This window comes from Phacochoerus africanus, chromosome 6 (assembly GCF_016906955.1).
Source record: "Phacochoerus africanus isolate WHEZ1 chromosome 6, ROS_Pafr_v1, whole genome shotgun sequence".
Taxonomy (NCBI): Eukaryota; Metazoa; Chordata; class Mammalia; order Artiodactyla; family Suidae; genus Phacochoerus; species Phacochoerus africanus.
In genome coordinates this window covers 2,862,094-2,882,696 of record NC_062549.1, presented here as the reverse complement: position 1 = coordinate 2,882,696, position 20,603 = coordinate 2,862,094, and the positions used below count along the sequence as shown (strand labels likewise).

Here is a 20,603-nt window from a genome sequence, read left to right as displayed (position 1 = left end):
AAGCTTCAGGGAGCAGACGTAAAAGAAGCTCTCTTGCTTTGGAAAAGAGGGACTCTGCACCCTCCGCAGGATAGGCAGCAGACCTGAGCAGGGCTGAGACTCAGTTACCAGAAACCTCTCCTCCTTCTCCAGCCAGCGCTGATCTTCCTCCATCTCCTGCTGCTGCCGGATCAGCCGCTCTTCCATCAGGTGGGCGGGCAACACCTGCCCGAGGCCGCGCAGGTCCAGGGCTGCGGAGTCCTACAGGAGGTCAGATCCACTCTCAGAAGGCTATTCGTGACACTTGTACTTTTTTCTGTGTGTCTTTCCAAACAATTAAGCAAAACAGCAAGGGTGGTGGAAATAGGGTGTCTTATACTCTGCTTATGGGGACACCCTTTCTGGAGGTTACACGTTAACACGTGTGAAACATCGTAAAAAAGTATACAATTGTTAGAGGCGTTCTGGTTGTGGCTCCGTGGGTTAAGAACCCAAGTGGTATCCCTGAGGATGTGGGTTTGAACCCTGGCTTGGCGCAGCGGGTTAAGGATCGGGTATTGCCTTGAGCTTCGGTGTAGGTCATAGATGTGGCTTGGATCCTGGGCTGCTGTGGTGTAGGCCGGCAGCTGCAGCTCTGATTTGACCCTTGGCCCAGACACTTCCATATACCGTGGGTACGGCCCTAAGAAGGAGAAGAGGAAAAAGTATGTAATAGTTGACGTGTAGGAATCTAGTCTAAAGAAGTAACCCAAGCAAGATATGTACAAAGAACGCATCACTAGTCACAGCGAGAACGCGGCAACGGTCTGGGGGTTGAGGGAAGGGGGGAGGATTCATCACGACACACACACATTCTGGAGGACGGGCGTGTTCACGCCAAGGAAAGAGCAGGAAGAGCAGACGACTACAGACGGTTTGGGACTCAAAGAAAGGATTTTTAATAGTACAGGAGCGGTTCTTGGTTTTACCAAGAAAATTTAGTAAAAATTCACACGGTCCAGAGACCGACGGCTCTATTTGTTCCCTGGCCTCACGGAGGGCTCTGCTTCTCCAATGAGCAGGCTAATGATGGCAGCATCTCTCCTTTTAGTAAAAAGATTCACAGAACCAGAGAGCATTCGAGCAGATGGAGTATCCTGATCTTGGAATTAGGTCATCTAATTTGAGAAATTTTAGGATTTAGAAATAGAAGGTACCTTGGGCAAAAGCCTCACCAGTTAACGAACTGAAGCCCAGGAACGTGCAATTTACCTCCACGCTGGGCTGCCACACTGACATCTCCTGTGGTCTCTGACTCCATGAATCTGTCTGGTCCAAAAGAGACGCCTGACCTGGGTAGATGCTGCCAGCCATGGCTGTGACTCCATGAGGACCCGGGTAGCCAGAGACCTGCGGACGAGTGAAGCGGCGGGGTCACGTTCTGACACAATGTGACTTCTGCACGGTCTGTGTTGCACGTGAAAGGAAGTAGCTAAGACTGCAGAGAATCGCGGGGCAGCAGAATACCTAACTGTCCCTCAAAGACGTCCACGTCCCAGTGCTGGAGCCTGTGACGGGGCACCTCATGTGGCAAAGGGGCTCTGTGACTACAAAGGAGGAATCTTGAGATGGGGGATGACCTTGGATTACCCGAGTGGGCCCCGTGTGATCACAGGGGTCCTGAAAAGGCACAAGGGAAGCAGAGGGGAGAGAAAGGCCGACGAACAGAGAGATGCTTTGGCTTGGAAGATGGTGGAAGGGGTCAAAAGCCAGGGAACTGAGGTGCCTCTAGAAGCTGGAAAAGTAAGGAAACGGACCCTCAGTTGCAGCCTCAAGAAAGGGCATCTGTTACAGCTTCCTTAGACAACGAAGGCAAGCATACACCAGGAAACCAGAGCGCTTTCCTCTGCACTCCTACACTTACTACGATGCTGAGAGCCGACCATCCCTGGATGTACAAGCAACAGGAGGCCATGAACATGGCTAAGCCCCGTGCAGCTCTCGAAGTCCCTTTCCTGCCCAACTCACTACTCTGCCAACAGAACAAACAAAACCCCTCAAATGCCTGTCCTCTAGTGAAGAGGGCTGATGGGGGGAGAAGGCCTGCCTTCGGGGTCTGACAATGATGACTAAGGCAGAGGAAAAACATTCAGTTGGACATGGAGAAAAGCTTCAAGGCAGAAAGAAAAGAGGCATTTCCTTATGCGCTTTGCCCTCCACCCGCAGGAAGAGGGAATATGGCATCAGTATTGTTTCCCGACTCATCAGGTGCTGCGGGGGGTGGGGGTGGGGGCAGTCAGCCAATTTTCAAAGGAGATGAAGCACAGCCAAACCCACAGTTCCAGATACCAAAGCATCCTTCAACAGAGACTTTTCGCATTTGCTACAGGTCTCCTGGCAACGACGTACACCCAAATTCCATACTGACAACACGTAATTACTCAACTTGCAAGTAAGCAGCTCTACAGACGGCTCCCACAGTTATGTGGGTGAAAATACTTTAAAACAACGCTTACTGGGCATAAAACACCATACCAACTGTTTCTGGTCAGAAGGGATGTGGTGCTGCCGGAGACCTTTGAGGGATTTTCACAGTAGTGATTTCAAATGATCTAAGGCAGTTTTCCACACAACACCAACCACGTGAAAGGGTCAGGTGAGCACTTCAAGCCAAAAAAGGCCATAAACAATGTCCTTTAGCTGGTCTTATTTACAAAATGAGGACACTCTGGGCTTGGGAAAGAATCACTCATTTCTTTAATGAAAAAAACCCTATGTTTTAATTTATAAATATAAACAATGTACTCCCCACCCCCAAATGCGCTGAAGAATGAAATAACACATCTTATATCTGTAACGACTGGAATACCTGGTAATGATTGGTTTGTACCATGTGCTGTGGGCTGGGATAAAATCCTTCACTGGACCTTGGACTAGGATAACCGGGTCTGCTGGGCTGTGAAGAGATCAACAGAGCATCACATGAGTATAAGCACTTTGATTATCTTGGTCAAGCTGTATTGCATTTAATGGAAAAAGATAATTTTCTATAAAAGCTTAGTTGGAAAGACGGATAAAGGGTGTGGGCAATTCTCTTTCCAACAAGCCATGCTGGGATGACCGGACCCGCACATGTGGGACATGAAGCTGGACCCCTTCCTTACAACCTACACAGAAATTAATTCCAAGTGGATCGTATCTCTAAACGTAAGAGATAACACTATAAAACGCAGGACTAAATCTTTGTGACCTTGGGTTAGGCAACGGTTTCTTTGACAGGATACAAAAAGCTCAATCAACAAAAGAAAAAAAAATAAACCAGACTTCATTAAAATTACAAGTTTTGCATTGCCAATGCAATGCTGAGCAAGTGAAAAGACGACCACGGATGGAGGTATTTGAAAATCACCTGATAAGAGATTCATACCCAGAGTATATAAAGAACTCTCACAACTCAACAACGAAATGACAAACAATCTAGTTAAACAGCGGGCAAAAGACCCGAGCAGACCCAGAGAAGACAGACCGCCGGCCAAGAGGCGCGGGCAGCGACGCTCGACACCAGCCGGCATCGAGGAGGCGCACACCTGCAGGTTCTCCTCTCTGCTACTTACTGGCTGCGAGACCCTGAGCAAGTGACTCAAACACGGCTTCTGGCTCTAAAGCTCTCGTTCTGCTATAGACACGTGAGCTTCGAGTCCCAGCAAAAGAACCATTCAGTCTGAAATGCAAGAGAAGTCAATGAAGTCTTCCAAGCCTGAGGGATTTCAGGAGTTCCCGTCGTGGCGCAGTGGTGAACGAATCCGACTGGGAACCATGAGGTTGCGGGTTCGGTCCCTGCCCTTGCTCAGTGGGTTAAGGATCCGGCGTTGCCGTGAGCTGTGGTGTAGGTCGCAGACGCGGCTCGGATCCCGTGTTGCTGTGGCTCTGGCATAGGCCGGTAGCTACAGCTCCGATTCAACCCCTAGCCTGGGAACCTCCATATGCAGCGGGAGCGGCCCCAAAAAATAGCAAAAAGACAAAAAAAAAAAAAATCCTGAGGGATTTCATAAAGGCTCTCCAGGTGAGTTAAGACCAAAATCAAAGGGATGTATTTAGGTCCTAGAGGGCACGGAAACGAGGCGGTGCCCGCGTCTCTGCCACGGACGCCCTGGTCCGGGAAGATTGAGTCTCCAGACACAGCCTCATCTCCTCACGGCTCTGCTCGCACTGCCCTCCCCGCCTTCTGTCCTGAGTGCTTCCCATGTCACTTCTCCCGCCTGACACAAGCACGTCCTCAGTTCTGAGTTTTAAGGTGTGTGTTGGTATGTATGCATTACGCTGGTCACAGGGCAAAGGCTTCCTGGAGTCTAAGACCAGAAAGATGCAGAGCCACAAAGGAGGACAGCACTGGAGCCATAGGGCAGGTGCACAGCTGTGTCCTCTGACTTATCTTTGGAGTGGCAGGTAAGCAACATAGGTAAAAATACAATTTTCACTCAGTGTGTCCTATGTGCAGACTAGGTGCCGAGGTGCTGTACGGAGAGCCTCATAATTGTTTTTTGTCTTTTTAGGGCCGCACCTGTGGCATATGGAGGTTCCCAGGCGAGGGGTCGAATCAGAGCTGTAGCTGCCGGCCTCCACCACAGCCCCAGCAGTGAGAGATCCAAGCCATGGCTGTGACCTACTCCACAGCTCATGGCAACGCCGGATCCTTGACCCACTGAGCGAGGCCAGGGATTGAAACTGCATCCTCACGGACACTAGTTGGGTTCGTTACTGCTGAGCCACAGTGGGAACTCTGACAACTGGATAATTCTGCGAGCAATGCTCTAAAGTATTACCACCCATTTTACAGGGGACAAAAGAGCAGCTCAGAGAGGTCGGGCAATGGGAACAGGTTGCACAGCTGGTAACGGGAGAGCCGTCTGACTCCAAAATCTGCTGTTGGGACGCTACTCTGTGACAGGCACACTTCAGACTCATCGAATAAAAGGGAAATTACAAGAGGAGTGATCAGAAAATGGCCAGATCTCAGCTGAGTATCCCCCAGTGACTCACTACTTACATGGAGCAAATGGTAACACCTCTAAGGTTCCACCTCAAAGTGAAGGTGACAGAAAAAAATGCAGGCCAACGGTGCAGCAACGTTACCGCGCGCAGGACACCACAAGGCAGAATTTGTGAGCGGCCCCCGTGGAGGGCAGGGCGCACTGCGGCCGGGTCAGTGCCTTCGAGGCAGGTCAGCCTCAGCGAGGCCAGGAGGCCAGGCCGGGAACCAGACGGCCAGGGTCTGGGTGGGGCGACTGGCCCCTCGGGGCCTCCACGTTCTCCGCTGTGAAGTGGGGACAGGGCTGCCACATGAGTATCCGGACGTGTCACCTGCTACTAAGGACAGATTCAGCAGGTCACTACACCTCCACAAAGACAGAAACTTGGATTTTCATGAAGCAAACTACAGAGCTGGTGAGTTTTTGCTGAAAGCCTCTGGAGAGAGGAGGAAGAGAAAGAAAAACCCGACAGCTCCTACACTTGCGGTCCTTGGCCGGACGGCAGTGCCCTGAGGGGGCCTCGAGGATACTGAGAGGGCGCGTGATGCCACAGTGACCTCCGGGGTGGGGGGGCAGGTGGGTGGGAAGACGGCCCGAACAACAGGACTGGGCTGCGTCGAGACCTTCCTCAGCGTAACGACGAAGCCCTGTCATCTGAACCAGAACCGACCCCGCCTCACCTACAAACACAGACAGCACTGTATACAGTCTATCCGACATGGAACTTTCCGGGAGAGCAGCGGCTGTGGATACTGACAATTCTACTTCGCTTGCTTTGAATTCTCCCCAGACTCTCACCTGTCTACAAAGTCACACCACCGAGACCAGTGAGCTGCAGCTGCGGGGCTGCGCGCACAGGGGGTGTCTGCGCGGGCGCTCCCGCCCACCCGGCGCCCCCCAGCGTGGGCACGACGTTCCTAGAGGTTGCTGTTGTGTCTCCTGTACCGTCAGCCATCTGCTGGCAGTACTGGTATTTTGAAATTATTCCGTCATTCCATTACCTATGAATTTTACTTCAGGATTCGTAAACAGGACATTATAAATATTTTTTATGTAAATGAAGGCTGGGCCTGATGAAGGCTGAGAAAAACCGTGCTGAAGCGGCTTTTCTCAAACACTGTATTTTTAGGACCCTTTTACAATCTCAGCTACTACTGAGGACTCCAGGAGCCTTTGTTTATCTGGAATATATCTACCAATATTTATACTGTTACAAATTTAGAACACTTAAAATAACCACAAACTAATTAATGTTTAAAAAACCTATTTTTCAACTCCCCCTTACCCAAAATATCAGTGAGAAGAGCAGCTTCTCGTACCTTCTGTAAATTCCTTTCCTGTCGGGCTTCCCAGGAGGGAGTGAGCCCGTCCATCTGTTTCTGCACCCACCCTGCAAAGAAAACCCAGCTATGCAGGTGGAAAAAGCAGGACTTTCTCCCTAGTTCCTTGGCACAACCGTGGGTACTGATTTCTGATCCTATACTTGGCCCGACAGTGGTGGTTTCTTAAAGATGAGCTGCACCGGAAGAGCCGAAACTGCACTGTTATCCTCGGGCTGTGAACAGGCCATTTAGCCGCATGTGATTTTATGCCGTCTGGCCTTGATAGCTCAGAAAGGACAGATCCCTGCTCTGCAGGTCTTTCCAGCGCTGACGCATTTCAGCACAGAATACGAAAAATAAATTGCATTTGTTAATAGTATCCGGAGCTTCTAAGAAAAGCCCAAGAATTGGGAAGCTGTCAAGGTCCTGGGGAGCAATGTAAGTTCTTCAACTTTCTAAATTTTGCTTAAAAACTCAAATTTTATTACCAGCAACAAACACTGCAGGTGTTTTCTCTGATGAGACAATCTAGCTTCTATTTTGAGAACACGTCCGCCAAATGTGCAACTCTGATCAACCACGGAGTGTCTGCCAGTTCTATTTTCAAGGAAAACCGTTCTTCTGTGAAAAGAGTGCGAAGTCCATCGAAACTCAGGCGTAGGCCGGCGCTTCCTGAGACCCACGCGGTGTCTGGCAGGCAGCAGGAGAGCTGAAGGCGGATGCCCTGCTCCCTCCCATGGAAGACGCCACGGCTTCAGCAAGGGCCTCCGTAAGCAGGCTGGCCTCGCCCGTGGCACCTTCCTCAGACCGCACGGCCCAGCGGCCAAGAGCGCGCATGGTTCATGCTGAGCCCTGGCTCTGGCAGGTGGCGACAGCCGTACGCCACCATGGGTATGACATCAGCGCGGAGGCCAGCACAGCGGACACGGCAGGTGACATCTTGACATGATCCTGGCTCATCCAGGCTCAAAGACCACCGCCGTAAAGGCAGAGCCTGATGCCAGAGAGGGACACAGAGGAGGCAACGTACGGCACACACAGGGCTTGGCTCTGCTTGGCAGGGAAGTCGGACAACTAGGACATCCGTCTCTAACCAGCGAGCATCTGCAAATATATGAATGCTCCTGAAGGTGATTTTCTACCCATTAAAATGTCAAACCTTTTATCTGGGGGTCAAAGAGCAGACATTTTAATCTTTTTGAGCCACACCGGCACCGGGCACTTGAGCCAATCTGTGCAGGGCGAGCCCAGCCTTGGACAACACACAGTGAAAGGGGCAGTTCACGCCAAGAGAACAGTAACTAGCAGCAACGGGCAGAGGCGTGCAGTCTGCTTTCAAGGGTAGAATAGTCTCTGATCGCAGAAAAGAGCTGCAAAACTTTGAAAACACCTCAAAGAAAGAAATGTAAAGACACGTAAAACTGAAGCAGAACTCGCCTTTGTAAAACAAAGACGCCTAGCCACCCCCACCTCTGCCCAGCCCGGAGCCAGAGCAGAGGGCTTTCAAATATCACAGCTTTCAAAACTGAGCCACACAGAAATGACTAAAAGTCATACAGACTGATACACAGGAAAAGCCCCTTTATACTGTGCGTTTTAGGGGACTGCTACGTCATCTGTGCTTTGGGGACGGACAAAGTGCGGCGCGCCCTCATTGAGTCTTCACAGCACCCGTAAGAGGAAGGGGGCACTGACATCCTTACTTCACAGAGAGCGAGCCGCCTGCGAGCAGACCCACTAGGCTTCCAGGTCTGAGAAATTAACACCGAGACCCTCCTGCCTCCAGCATGACCTACTTTGCTGCACTGAGTGAAGGAACAGGCAAGTCTGCACATACAAGGGTGAAGCTGTAGTGATGGGCTCGGGGGTTCCTGGCTTTGGGCAGGTAACAAGATTTGCTGTTGTGGCTGTTAAATTAGGAGAGCCCGAGAAAGGCTGTGGTCTCATCACTAACAGGCACAGAGTGACAACTTCAGAACAGACGACATGGCCCACCTCTGTGCCTCAGTTTTCCCACTGGTTGAGGAAGCCAGACCACCGAACCCTTCTCCTCTAAAATTCTGAAGAATTGGGTCAATCGCCTGTGTTCGCTTTATTTAGTTTATTTTTATTTTTTGCTTTTTAGGGCCGCAACTGCTGCACATGGAGGTTCCCAGGCTAGGGGTCTAATCGGAGCTGTAGCCACCGGCCTACACCACAGCCACAGCAACTTGGGATCTGAGCCAAGTCTGCAACCTACACCACAGCTCACGGCAATGCCGGATCCTTAATCCACTGAGGGAGGCCAGGGATTGAACCTGCAACCTCATGGAACTCCACCTGTGTTCATTTAAAATGTGTAACAGTATTACTGAAGTATAGTTTAAAACACTGGCCAAGGAAATATAAGCTTTGAGGCATCATGATAAAAAAAACTGGGTATAGGGATTTCCCTTCATGGCTCAGTGGTTAGCAAACCCAACTAGGATTCATGAGGACGCTGGTTCGATCCCTGGCCTCGCTCAGTGGGTTAAGGATCCAGCATTGCCATGAGCTGTGGTGTAGGTTGCAGACGCAGCTCGGATCCTGAGTTGCTGTGGCTATGGTGCAGGCTGGCAGCTGCAGCTCTGATTTGATCTTTAGCCTGGGAACCTCCATATGCTGTGAATATGGCCCTAAAATGCAAAAACCAACCAACCAACCAAAAAAAAACCCCATTGGGTATGATATTTACACAGCGCTTTGTGTTAGATTTCTGAACCCTTTTCAAAAAGCAAAAGAAGAACCATCAAAGTTCCTTTAATGTATTCTTAGCTAGTCAAATATCAAATAGCAGATAACTATTAACTGCACAAAAGCCTACCACCTATTTCTTGTCCAGAAAATGGCCTGAACTGGATTACTGGTGGCAAGTAAGCCAGTATATGAAAATACCAACCTGCCAAAAGCAAATGGAGAACAAAGAATTCTAATCTGGGGAGAGTGCTTAAGGGCTGACCGTGTCCAGCCCCAGCTCTGGCCGCCTCCCGGAGGCTGTGGGGACAGAGGACGCCAGCAGATCTCAACAAGCAGGTGCAATGCGTGTCTGTTCCCACACTGACAGCCCAGCCACCAGCCAGATGAGAGAAAAAGCAGGAAAGGTGCATGAGCTTCTCAGCAAAAGACAAAACCCAGAAGTAACAGGGTCAGATAGAAGTTGACTCATTTCAACTAAATGTAAAATAAAGCGAAATGTGAAGCGTTCATGGCCTGGTTGTGGTTCAGCTGGTGTTTCAGCCTTGGCTTGATCACCTGTAAGGTCCCTGACACCCAGCAGAGAGAAACCTCCCCAAAGCAGGCAACTGCTTGGGTCTGATCATGGGGGTGGGGGCAGGGTGGGGTGTGAGGATCTCATCTAATCCTGTCGCCCAGGTGAAATGCAAATTAGGAACAGAAGGGCCGCCCACAGTGGAGCAGATTGGAAACAAAAGCTGTAAGGACTCTTCTCCCACAGCCAGCAGCTGCCCGGACCTTAAAGCCCCGGAGTGAACCCCTGCGAGGCCAAATGTGGGAGGGGGGCTTCGCTACCTTGGGCGGCGCTTCGTCGGACCCTCCGGAGTCCCAGGACACTGCGACCTGTCGTCTGGACTCCATCCTCATCCGCTCTTCCTGCTGCACCTTCTCTTCCTCCAGGATGGTGCTAGAGAGACAACACAGGGCATGAGCGGGGCTGACAGGGAGGGAATGCGGCAGCCCCACCCCGATCCGTCCAGGAGCAGCGCGGCCGCCGGCGGCCACAGTGGGGAGGGGATCTGAGCTCCCCGCAGTCCCCTGGGCGGTGGCTCAGGGCCGGGAAACTGCAGACAGCACGTTCTCAAGCACACAGGGGCTCAGGACAGCCTCCCAACGGCACCGCATCAGGTGACCCAGCGGCGACACCTCGCCCACTAACTTTCACTTTAACCAGCACTTGATCTCATCAGGAAGACCGGCAGCAGCACTGCCCGCCACCGCCGGCGACTCGCCGCCCCTCCTCTCCCGCCACCTCCCGCCGGCCAAGCTGGGTCCCAGCTCCGCGTCCCAAGGCGCAGAGCGCGCCGAGGAACCGCCCCGGACCGCCCCCTCGCAAAGCCGGCCTCGGCCGCGGAGGGAGGGCTCTGCTGCGTTCAAAGGAAAGGGAAGGTTTTCCTCAATGAGCCTGTCAGCACTTTCGAGAAAAGCAAAATCTAGCCCAAAGAGTCCACCCCCTCCTCAAAACACGATCTGGGGCTCCTCTCACTCCATGCAGGTGATCCTGGAGAAGACACCACAAAACCGTAACCGCAGTGACAGCCGTGGTGGCACCGCCACTGCCCAGTGCTCACTGGGCCCGCACCCTTGGGACTCGGGCCCCGGGTCTTGTTGAAACAGGTTGTGAACGCCCATCTGTGTGGCTTTTGCCCTGAGACCCAGCACCAGCAACCCCGGATCACAACACGCCTGGGTGATGACAAGAGAGCCGCCTGTCACCATGATGGGAGCCTGGCCACTGACCAGTCACCCCCCACCAAGGAGTGCAGGCCTTGGGGAGCAGTGGTCCATGCAGGCCCTGGCCTGAGAAGGGACTTCTCCCATGCCCTGCTATCACCTGGCCTTCAAAATTAGTAACAGACCCCAAATCAGAATTCCCAAAGGTTTGTAGTTTTAAACAAATCCATACAAATCAAGAAAAAAAATCAAGGTAAAAAAATTGTCGCTGGAGAGCCTGTTGTGGCTCAGTGGAAATGAACCCAACTAGTCTCTGTGAGGACTTGGGCTTGATCTCCGGCCTCACGCAGTGGGTTAAGGATCCAGTGCTGCTATGAGCTGCAGTGCAGGACGGCAGCTGTAACTCCGATTCGCCCCCTAGCCTGGAAATCTCCATATGCTGCAGGTATGGCCCTCAAAAAGCAAAAAAAAAAAAAAAAAAAAAAAAGTCCTTATTTCCAAGTTCTTCAGCTTGTTTCAACAGAGGCCGGATATGAGAAGGCCAAGGGTGACATACTCTTCAAGGCAGCGGGAACGCCATCTGAGACAGTTGTGGCCCTAAGGCTGTTCTGGGCAGGGGCCACCCTTTCTGAAGGTGACTCTCTCCCACAAACACCCTGTCGCCAGGAGACGCCCCCTCCCGGCTCCGTCCACGCACACTCACCGCCCCCCCCCCCCGCCCCCCCGGCCGACTGCCTCTGCTGTCCCAACGCTGCCCCACCTACCACCTGTTATCTCACTGCCTGACGGCAAGCTTCCCACGGCTGCTGGACTTGGATCCAGTTTCTCCTGTCAGCGGCAGGAGACAAGCCTTCAGCCTGCTTCTTTCTAACACAACTCGCCCGTCTTGTCCCTTAAAGCACCAACGCTGGGATGACCGGGAAGCAACCCCAAATAGCACAGCAACATGCTTCTGAGAAACCTCGCTGTGCTGCTCAGCGCTGTCAGGCATATCCAGAACTCACAAAGTAATCTGCTTTTACACTGGGAAGACTGTTCCAGAGACGGAGTAAGAGTGTACGTGGAAGCACTTCTGGCCTTTTCTCCGTACGGCTGCTGAGGAACCCAGAGGAAAAAAACCCAGAATGTGCGGAGGGTCAAGGAGGTCAAATTGAAACATATTTTCCCAAACTACAAATATTTTTAGTAGCAATACATTCCGTTTGAAAGCTTTTAGCTGCCTCATGGGAACTGGCCACGGGCCCTCGTCGTGTGTCTTCCTGGGATGGTGGCTTCTTCTGAGTCTCCAGCTCGCAAACAGATGGAACAATAAAGGCGAAGAAGGCTTGTCAGTTACCACATCAGACCTGGGGGCCTCATTCTTTGCTCATCCAGGAGCCCCATCGAGGAAGAGAATCAAGAACAGGGAAAAGGAGTATTTATCTGATGTTAGTTTCATTTTTCACTTCTCTCACTTGAGAAGAAAAATAGTCAAAACAGTCAATTCAGAGGAAAAGGACATGAAAACGTAAGTGTGCCCTGCCTGCTTTTCCTCGGCGATGTCTGCTCTCTCAGGCTCTAACAGGCTGGTGCAGAGAAGTCTCGTCAAATCTCTGTTCTGAGCGACAAGATGTGATTTCGCTTCTGAGCTACTTTCACAGACAGCAAGAAAGTGGTCCAATAGCTTCTGCGCTTCCAGGCCCAGCTAAGACACACAAGCCAGTCTCCCACACAGAGGCGCTTTAGGGGGCGAAGGGGCAGCGGGTCCTGAGTGGGTGACATCAAGCTGCTCCTGCCGCCGCAGGAGGAAGGACGCCGGCTAGGAGCTGCACCTCTGCTGAGCCGGGCGAGGCACAGCCAGGCCCCTTTCGCCCTGTGTCCTCACTCATCAGGGAGGACGACTCTGTCTGTCCCCCTCAGTCTAAGATGAGAAATAAAGCAGACGAAGAATCAGGGTAAGGCTGTTCAGGAACGGTATTTAGTTCTGTACTATTATCTGCTTTTTTTTTTTTCAAAATCTATTTCATGTTGGTGGCCCTTTTCCTAAGCGTGATCATATTACTATCCTTTTCTTTGAAACTAAAAACACTTCTATTATGTTTTAATAACTTAAAAACAAACAAACAAACTGGATTTTGATCACCTAAACATAATAATTTTATGATGACATCACAAAATTTGCTTTGGACAGAAAATCAGTCTAGGTTCAGAGCCACTTAAGCTAATTTAGAAAATATCCAGAGAAAGAATAGCAAGAAATTGGATGACAAAAAAAAAGCCACGAGGGAAAAGGCTTGTTCTGGCAAGTTCGTGGGAGCGCCAGCTGTGAAACATGACCTCTTATAATCATCCAACATTGCCTCACCGCAAAGGAATGGAATTGACCTTTTAACAAAAAAACCCCCTTGGTATCTTTGCAGAAAACAAGTCTGGAGGCTTAAGACAGAGCTGGGACAGTGTACTTGCGAGCGGCGGGGACGGCGGTGCTACAGCAGGGCCTCCCCACCCGTTCTTTCCTCTCGCGGATCTGCCGACATCTCTCTCCCGAACACACCGGAGCCGGACCTCTCCCTATGGATTATGCACCTCGAGCTGCAGGCAACAGGCGCTTTTGTTTGGCTGGGGTGTCACACACTGCAAAATTATTTAAAAGAGATTTCTACTAAAATTTTTCTTTTCTTTCTCCCTCTCTTCTGTTTTTAGGGCCGCTCCCGCGGCATATGGAGGTTCCCAGGCTAGGGGTTGAATCAGAGCTGTAGCCGCTGGCCTACGCCAGAGCCACAGCAAGGCCAGATCCTTAACCCACCGAGCAGGGCCAGGGATCGAACCTGTGTCGTCATGGTTACTAGTCAGATTGGGATAAGAATCAGACTGCAGTGGCCTGGGTCACTGTGGAGGCGGGGATTTGATCCCATGCCTGGGGCAGTGGGTTAAAGGATCTGGCATTGCTGTAGCAGCTGTGTCTCGGATTCAGTCCCTGGCCTGGGAATTTCCATATGCCGTGGGTGTGGCCATAAAAACAAACAAACAAATAAAAAACTTACTCTGAAGAAAATTTTAAATCTATAATTCTTTAAAATCTTACTTTAAAAATACAAAAATCTGGCAAGTTTGAGAAGCTCCAATGTGACCAACCCTCTTGCAGAGAGCAACTCTGGACTAGGACATGAGAAACAGCTCTATGTCAGCACAGAAGAACAGCCCCAAGCAGTCAGGTTCTGGAGGGAGGTGACACTGGGAGCAAGGGCATGGCATAGAGCCAGACTCCACTTCTTCAGGGTCATTAGCCAGAAAGTGGGCCTCAGTCCTACTGGTTTGAAGATCCAGATGACTGACTTGGGGACGTCACGGCTGGTAGAAGGGGAGCGGGAAAATCCCAGGAGAAAGAGAGCCAGGGAGAGGGTACCTCAGATTCCGAGTCTGAGTTCTGCCTGAAGCTCTGGCTGACCCTGGTACCAGGCACTGTGGGCAGGCTCCAGGCAGCCCGGCTGAGGCGGCACTCAGCTGAATTGAGACGGGAGCTCACAGAATGGAGAGAGAGCTTGCGATCTGAGAAGAGCTAAGTTAGCTGCCTACTGAAGCCAACCAACCACCCTTCAGAGGAATAATACTGAATCGAGAATTTCTGCAACCTATCAGTCACAATGACTAGGGCGTAATCCAAAATTACTTGATATGCAAATAAACATTAAAATATAGCCCACTCTCAAAGGTATACTGTAACATTTAGAGCAGTCGTGATAAAAATATAATGCAAAGGTATTTCTAAAATGCAAATCTGGGGGGTTCAGAGGAAGAAAGAGGTGCAGAAGCTAAGCTGGTGGCTCCATGTGCCAAACGCTCTTCACCAAGAACCAACAGCCCAACCACAGGGGACTGCTGCTCTCCCAGCCAAGCCTGGGTGTGCAGCCATAACCCACATGGAGTCACTTGTGTCACACGGCCCTGCATGCCTCACCCAACCTCATCGTGCCACCCTCTGTAAATAAGGAGACGAGCCACCTGCAGCCACTGGCCTTCACTGTCCAGACAGCGAGACAGACATTCCTGCCTGCTCCACGTGTCCCTGATGTTTTTAGGGATAACGACCCTGGAGACAAAAGTCCAGTGAAGAGCATTAAGAACAACTAGAAAGAAAAGCAAACGGTGCCAGAGACAGAACTGAAGGGGAGGAATCACGGCAGCTGCCGGATGGGTCTGAGGATTTCACGTGGGCTCCGAGGGTGGCGTTCGGGGAAACTTAGGGATGGTGAAGTGTGAACGTCACCTGGTCCAAGCTCTCTCTACAGATAAGACAAGTGCGGGGCGGGACAGGGCACAGAGGGGCTGGGGAGGCGGTCAGTGCTCCACCTGGTGGTGGAGAAGGGAGGCGCGCTGGCCGTGGCCTTCGAGGGCAAAAGGGCCCAGGACCTGGGACCTGCTCACTGTCAGGGGTGTGATCCCCGGCAAGCCACAGGGGTTTTCCAAGCCTTGGGATCCTTAAGTGAAAAGGGCAACAGCAGCTCATCCTTAAGAATTATTGTGAAATCAGCACGATAATTACATGCAAATGATCTGTGAAGCCATCTAAGTACAAACTGCTAATCTTTATGAAAGGCTAGTTTAAATCACACCAGACATTTGTTTACTTCACACAAAGACTAATTGTGGAGGTGAAGCTACAATAGAGATGCACCTGTAAAGGCGTGTATGAGGCCCAAGGAGGGTAAGGTTTATCCGCAGATAAGGAATGGTGGGACATAATTTTTTGTGGCAACTACTTAAATTTTACATTAAATTCCTATTAAATTTAGATTGACTTTTTATTACTTGGAAGGCTAAGGACAAAAACCAAAGGACCATTTTAAGATGTAAATACAGGGAGAAACAGGTTCCTCTTCTCGATCACATCGGGGCCCAACAGGAGGCAACAAAAAGGAAAAGCCTGGTGTGATGGCTAAGGAGGGGGTGAGACACCACCTCTGAAAGGAACTCTGTAAGCAGATACAAAGCCACTTTAAAACACCCAGAGAGGAAGCACAAATAACCTCATGTTATTGATTAAACCTAGAGCCTTAAATCTAGAGTTCACATTTTACGATCAATGAAGAAGCAAAAGGATATTTTAATAAAGCGTACAGAAGATGTCCGTAAGACATCCACAAAATGTCCAAAAGAGGTGCCTGGCATTCTGGTATCTTGATAACGATAGCCTACATTTTAAAATTCAAATAACCAGGAAGTTCCTGTTGTGGCTCAGTGGAAATGAATCTGACTAGCATCCATGAGGACTCAGCTTCAACACCCCTGGCCTCGCTCAGTGGGTTAAGGATCCAGCGTTGCCGTGAGCTGTGGTGTAGGTTGCAGATGTGGCTCAGACCTGGCGTGGCTGTGGCTGTGCTGTAGGCCAGCCTTGTATGATAAAGTAAAGAGGCAAACACGATAATATTAACTTATGATAAACAAACACCACCTACCCCCACCCCCTGGGGCCAAAGCTGGAGCAGAGGCCTTGTCTCAAGGCCCCTGGAGAGACTCTGCCACCCTCCCAAACTTCCCAACATCCCGAATTTTCTGAACTGCTCTCCTCTGACCTCCTTTGGTTGACACTCAAGCAGAGGTTAAGAAAACCAGCTGGGAGTTCCCATTGTGGCTAAGCAGTTGGCAACCTGGCCACACTCAGTGGGTTGGGGATCCAGTGTTGCCATGAGCTGTGGTGTAGGTTGCAGATGAGGCTTGGATCCAGCATTGCTGTGGCCGTGGTGCAGGCTGGCAGCTGCAGCTCTGATTCAACCCCTAGCCTGAGAACCTCCATATGCTGCAAATGTGGCCCTAAAAAGCAAAAAAACAAAGCAAACCAAAAGACCACCAGCTGCAAGGATTCCTTGTAACAGTATGTTTTTCTCTTTTCCTTTTTCCTTTTAAACTAAGCAATATTGACGACTTGCCCACCAGCCATAATCGTAGGATGGAGCACTCACTGACCCGGAACCATGTCTCAAATCGCCGTGCAGAGCACGAGGCTGACAGCTGGCGCCTGGGCCCAGGTGGACTTGCCCTGAGTCCCGGCTCTCTGACCCCAGGTCGGCGGCCTAACCTCAGCTTCTGTTTCCTCACGTATAAGCCGGATGATGACAGTATTACCTATGTCAACCGAGACCGTGAGGGTTAAGAGGAAACGATGCGCGGACGCTCAACGGCACGAAGTGTGCCAGCAGAAAGCACGCAGAGGATGCTGGGTTTTGAAGCTCAACTCATGTCCTGCTGACTCCTGGGTGTGCAGTCACTGGAAATTCTTGTACACGTGCTCACCAAAAGACACGTCTATTACGGCCTTCCAGCAACGGTCCCGTTGGGGCCCAGGTGAAAAGCGTTCCACCGTCACCAACGGCAGAAGGGAGGAAGCAGGCTGTGTGCACAGGCGGAAGGCCACACAGGAACGCGGACGGCCGAGGATGGGCCTGATTGATACAGAGGGTCTCGGACTAGATGCGGAGCAGAATAAACCACAAGCAACACAGTACACACCGAATGATACCACTTACATAAAGCTCAAAACCAGACGGAACCAGTCTTGGGCGAGTGGGTGCCCTCGGAGGGTGAAGAGTAACTGGGAAAGGGGCATCTGGGGGGTTCTGGGCTACGGGGGACACTGTTTTCTTATTCTGGATGCTGGTTACGTGAGAGCGCCCAATCTGTGGAAATTCAATGAGCTGTTTACATCTTGGCATGTTTGTATGTTCACGCCGTTGCATGTCAATAAAAAGCTTTTAAAAATACAAAAATTAGGTTCCAAACTTTATTTTTTCTTTCTTTCTTTCTTTCTTTCTTTTTTTTTTTGTCTTTTTGCCTTTTCTAGGGCTGCTTCCTGCGGCATGTGGAGGTTCCCAGGCTAGGGGTCTAATCAGAGCTGCAGCCACCGGCCTACGCCAGAGCCACAGCAACGCAGGATCCGAGGAGCGTCCGCAACCTACACCACAGCTCACGGCAACGCCGGATCCTTAACCCACTGAGCGAGGCCAGGGACCGAACCCGCCACCTCATGGTTCCTAGTCGGATTCGTGAACCACTGTGCCACGACGGGAACTCCTGGGGTTCCAAACTTTAAACTGATAACTTTGTTTACTGTCCTCATTTGTCTCAAAAGGATTTAAGAAACAACATATTAAAATATTTCCCTGAGGAATTCCCATTGTGGCTCAGTGACTTAAGAACCCAACACAGTCTCCACGAGGATGCAGGTTCAATCCCTGGCCTTGATTAGTGGGTTATGGATCCAGCATTGCTGCAAGCTGCAATATAGGTCAAGATGTGGCTTGGATCCCACGTTGCTGTGGCTGTGGTGTAGGCCAGCAGCTGTAGCTCTGATTGGACCCCTAGCCTGGGAACTTCCATAAGCCGAGGGTGTAGCCCTAAAAAGCAAAATAAATTAAAAAAAAAAAAAAAAAGCTCCAAAAGAATAAATGCTAAAGCTGCTTACTGCAGTTTCTTTGGCATAGAATATACCAAAGAACTAACTGAATTTGCTAGGGATTAAGTGATTTTTTTTTTTCTTTTTCTCTCCTTTTTTGCATCTTGCTTTTTAGGGCTGCACCCTCAGAATATGGAGGTTCCCAGGCTAGGGGTCTAATCAGAGCTGTAGCCACCAGCCTATACCATAGCTACAGCTACAGCTACAGCCACGCGGGATCTGCGATGTGTCTGCGACCTACACCACAGCTCACGGCAATGCCAGATCCTTAACCCAGTGCACAAGGCCAGGGATTGAACCCTCAACCTCATGGTTCCTGGTTGGATTCGTTTCTGCCGCACCACGATGGAAACTCTCATTTTTTTCATTCAAAGAATCATTTAGCACACTTTTATAACCTATCAGCCGTATAGTACAAAAAACATCAGGGTACCTGTTAGGAGCAATTTCCTAGTGATGAATTTCTCACACTTGATAAGAGGCTCCCCAAGGTTCATCTCCTTCTTGGTGAAGCACATGCACCAGCAAAGACACAGGATGTAAGTGGGATGGGCTCTGAGTCACAGAGATGGACCTACGTGTGACCTTGGACCTGACGGCTCTGCCTGACCACTCTGCTGGAGAGCCACTTGTGCCAGCTCATGACACAGTAAAAACAAGGACAGGGCCCAGCCAGGACAAGTGGCGCCCGCAACAATTTGAGCCTATCCGCAGTATTTCTCACAGGAGGCAAGGAGAATGAAATCTGGAGAGCAGTTTTAAATGCCCTGTGGTAAGACCTATCCAAAATTTATTTCTTCGTTAAAATCTTGGCTATGGTAAAAGTTTTGAAGAACTCAGTATCTGTGACACACTGCTACACAGAAGTGTCTAAGTCAGCTATTATATTATAAAGTTAGCTTTCATTTGGCTTATGTGCCAGCCACATCACATGTGTTCCAAATGCAAAGCTAAACTCGACTTCTAACACAAAACAGAATTAGTGTTCAATGACTTGTGCTCATTGTTCACAAGAAACTATAAAGAGACACACGATTTTTTATATACTGTGTGGGTATAAAATTATATTTAGTCCTACAACTCCATCTTGGGTAGCTCTGGAGCTGCTCTGCCTTAATGAGCCAGTCCTTCAGCTCCTGTCAAGTGGGCCCGCGTGTGCCAAGCATGCCCTCAGCAGCTGGGTGGCTCCCCCCTGGGTCCAGGTCCCCGGCCTGGAGCTGCGGGCGACCCCGAGGTGAGTATGACGATCCCTGTCCTCAAGGAGCTTCAGTCTAGTAGGGAGGAGACGTACTAGACTGTGAGCTCCTCGAGGGCAGGAAAAGCGCTTGGTCCTCTCGCCCAGTGACCGCCACCAGGCCCAGCTACGTGGTGCTCAGGGTGTGTGGCGCTGCCTGGAAGCGGAGTGCGGCCACCTGCGGCAGCGCAGGGCAAGCACGACCAGAGGAACCGGGTGCTCGGGACAGTCTGAGAGCAGAGGAGGGAGAGGCCAAGGAAGGCGGGCGGGTGGGACTGACTTCAGCCGGTGGAGAGGGGGTTGGGCTGGCCGTGATGTGAGCAGGGGAAGGAGGACACTGGCCAGCAGCAGCTGCAAGGAAGCCCGGCCCCAGCCAGGGAGCGGCCGGAACCCACTGGGAGCCGTCCTGTGCGAGGGGTCGCTCTCCCTCTGCGATGTGCCCTGCCTGTGAGACGGATGGGCTATGCGGGATCGAGGGACCGAGGGAGGACCCCGAGCTGAGGAGTCTGCAGGCGAGGACAGACGAGGCGGGGAGTGCAGCCACAGGAGCGGTTAAGACAAGCCACCCAGGAAGAGTACTGAGCCAAGTCGGTGGGTCCTCGGTCACAGGGGAGAAGGTGGCGGGAGGCGGGCCGAGGGGACCAGTGTTAGAGAGGGGGTTTCAAGGACAGACTCGATCACATCCCGAGGAAAGGTCACAGAGGACCAACACATGAAATAAAGCATGTTCAAAACTGGCTCTGATGTGACAACTCGTATTACTAAGCTGTTTGAGAATTAAGAGCTGGAGATTTGCAGCTTCAAGAAAGCGTTCTAGAAAGACCTGGGGCCCATCGCATGAGAAGTCCTGGAAGGGAGACATCCCGGAGGGGGGGTGGTCACTGCATGGCCGGTGACTGCTCACGCCGCTCCTCTGCCTGACTTCAGCGTTTGGGGGCGGGCTGGGTTCCACTCACTCCTGGAACCACAGGCCCAAGCTGAGGACAAAGCAGACACTAAGCAGCACAGCTGCGGACTGGACGAATCTGTCCTCCTCTAACCAACATCCTCCTTGGAGGGAAACACCCAGCAGGGGCCCACCTGAGGCTGGCACTCACTGAGCTTCAAGCCCTGGGGGAGGAGGCTGGGCCAGAGGAGCTGCCAGGGTCTTTTGGACCCTGGTATTTGGTAATTTCATGGAAAAAGACAAAAATATAGCAACATTT

At 51.2% G+C, this 20,603-nt stretch overlaps 1 protein-coding gene across 31 annotated transcripts in view; it reads right to left on the bottom strand.

Annotated features, from left to right (window-relative positions):
- Positions 1-20,603, bottom strand: part of PTK2 (protein tyrosine kinase 2) — a 238,606-nt gene that overhangs the window by 27,773 nt on the left and 190,230 nt on the right. For 24 of the 31 annotated variants that reach the window (XM_047783173.1, XM_047783176.1, XM_047783177.1 and 21 more), the window contains 4 exons: positions 9,857-9,968; positions 2,828-2,914; positions 1,231-1,368; positions 109-240 (listed from right to left, as the gene is read on the bottom strand). In XM_047783173.1, the coding sequence (XP_047639129.1) occupies positions 109-240; positions 1,231-1,368; positions 2,828-2,914; positions 9,857-9,968 (469 nt within the window). Of the gene's footprint in view, positions 1-108; positions 241-1,230; positions 1,369-2,827; positions 2,915-9,856; positions 9,969-10,220; positions 10,360-11,499; positions 11,695-11,739; positions 12,195-20,603 lie in introns of those variants that run through there. The other 7 variants (XM_047783171.1, XM_047783179.1, XM_047783182.1 and 4 more) reach the window with 5 other exon arrangements.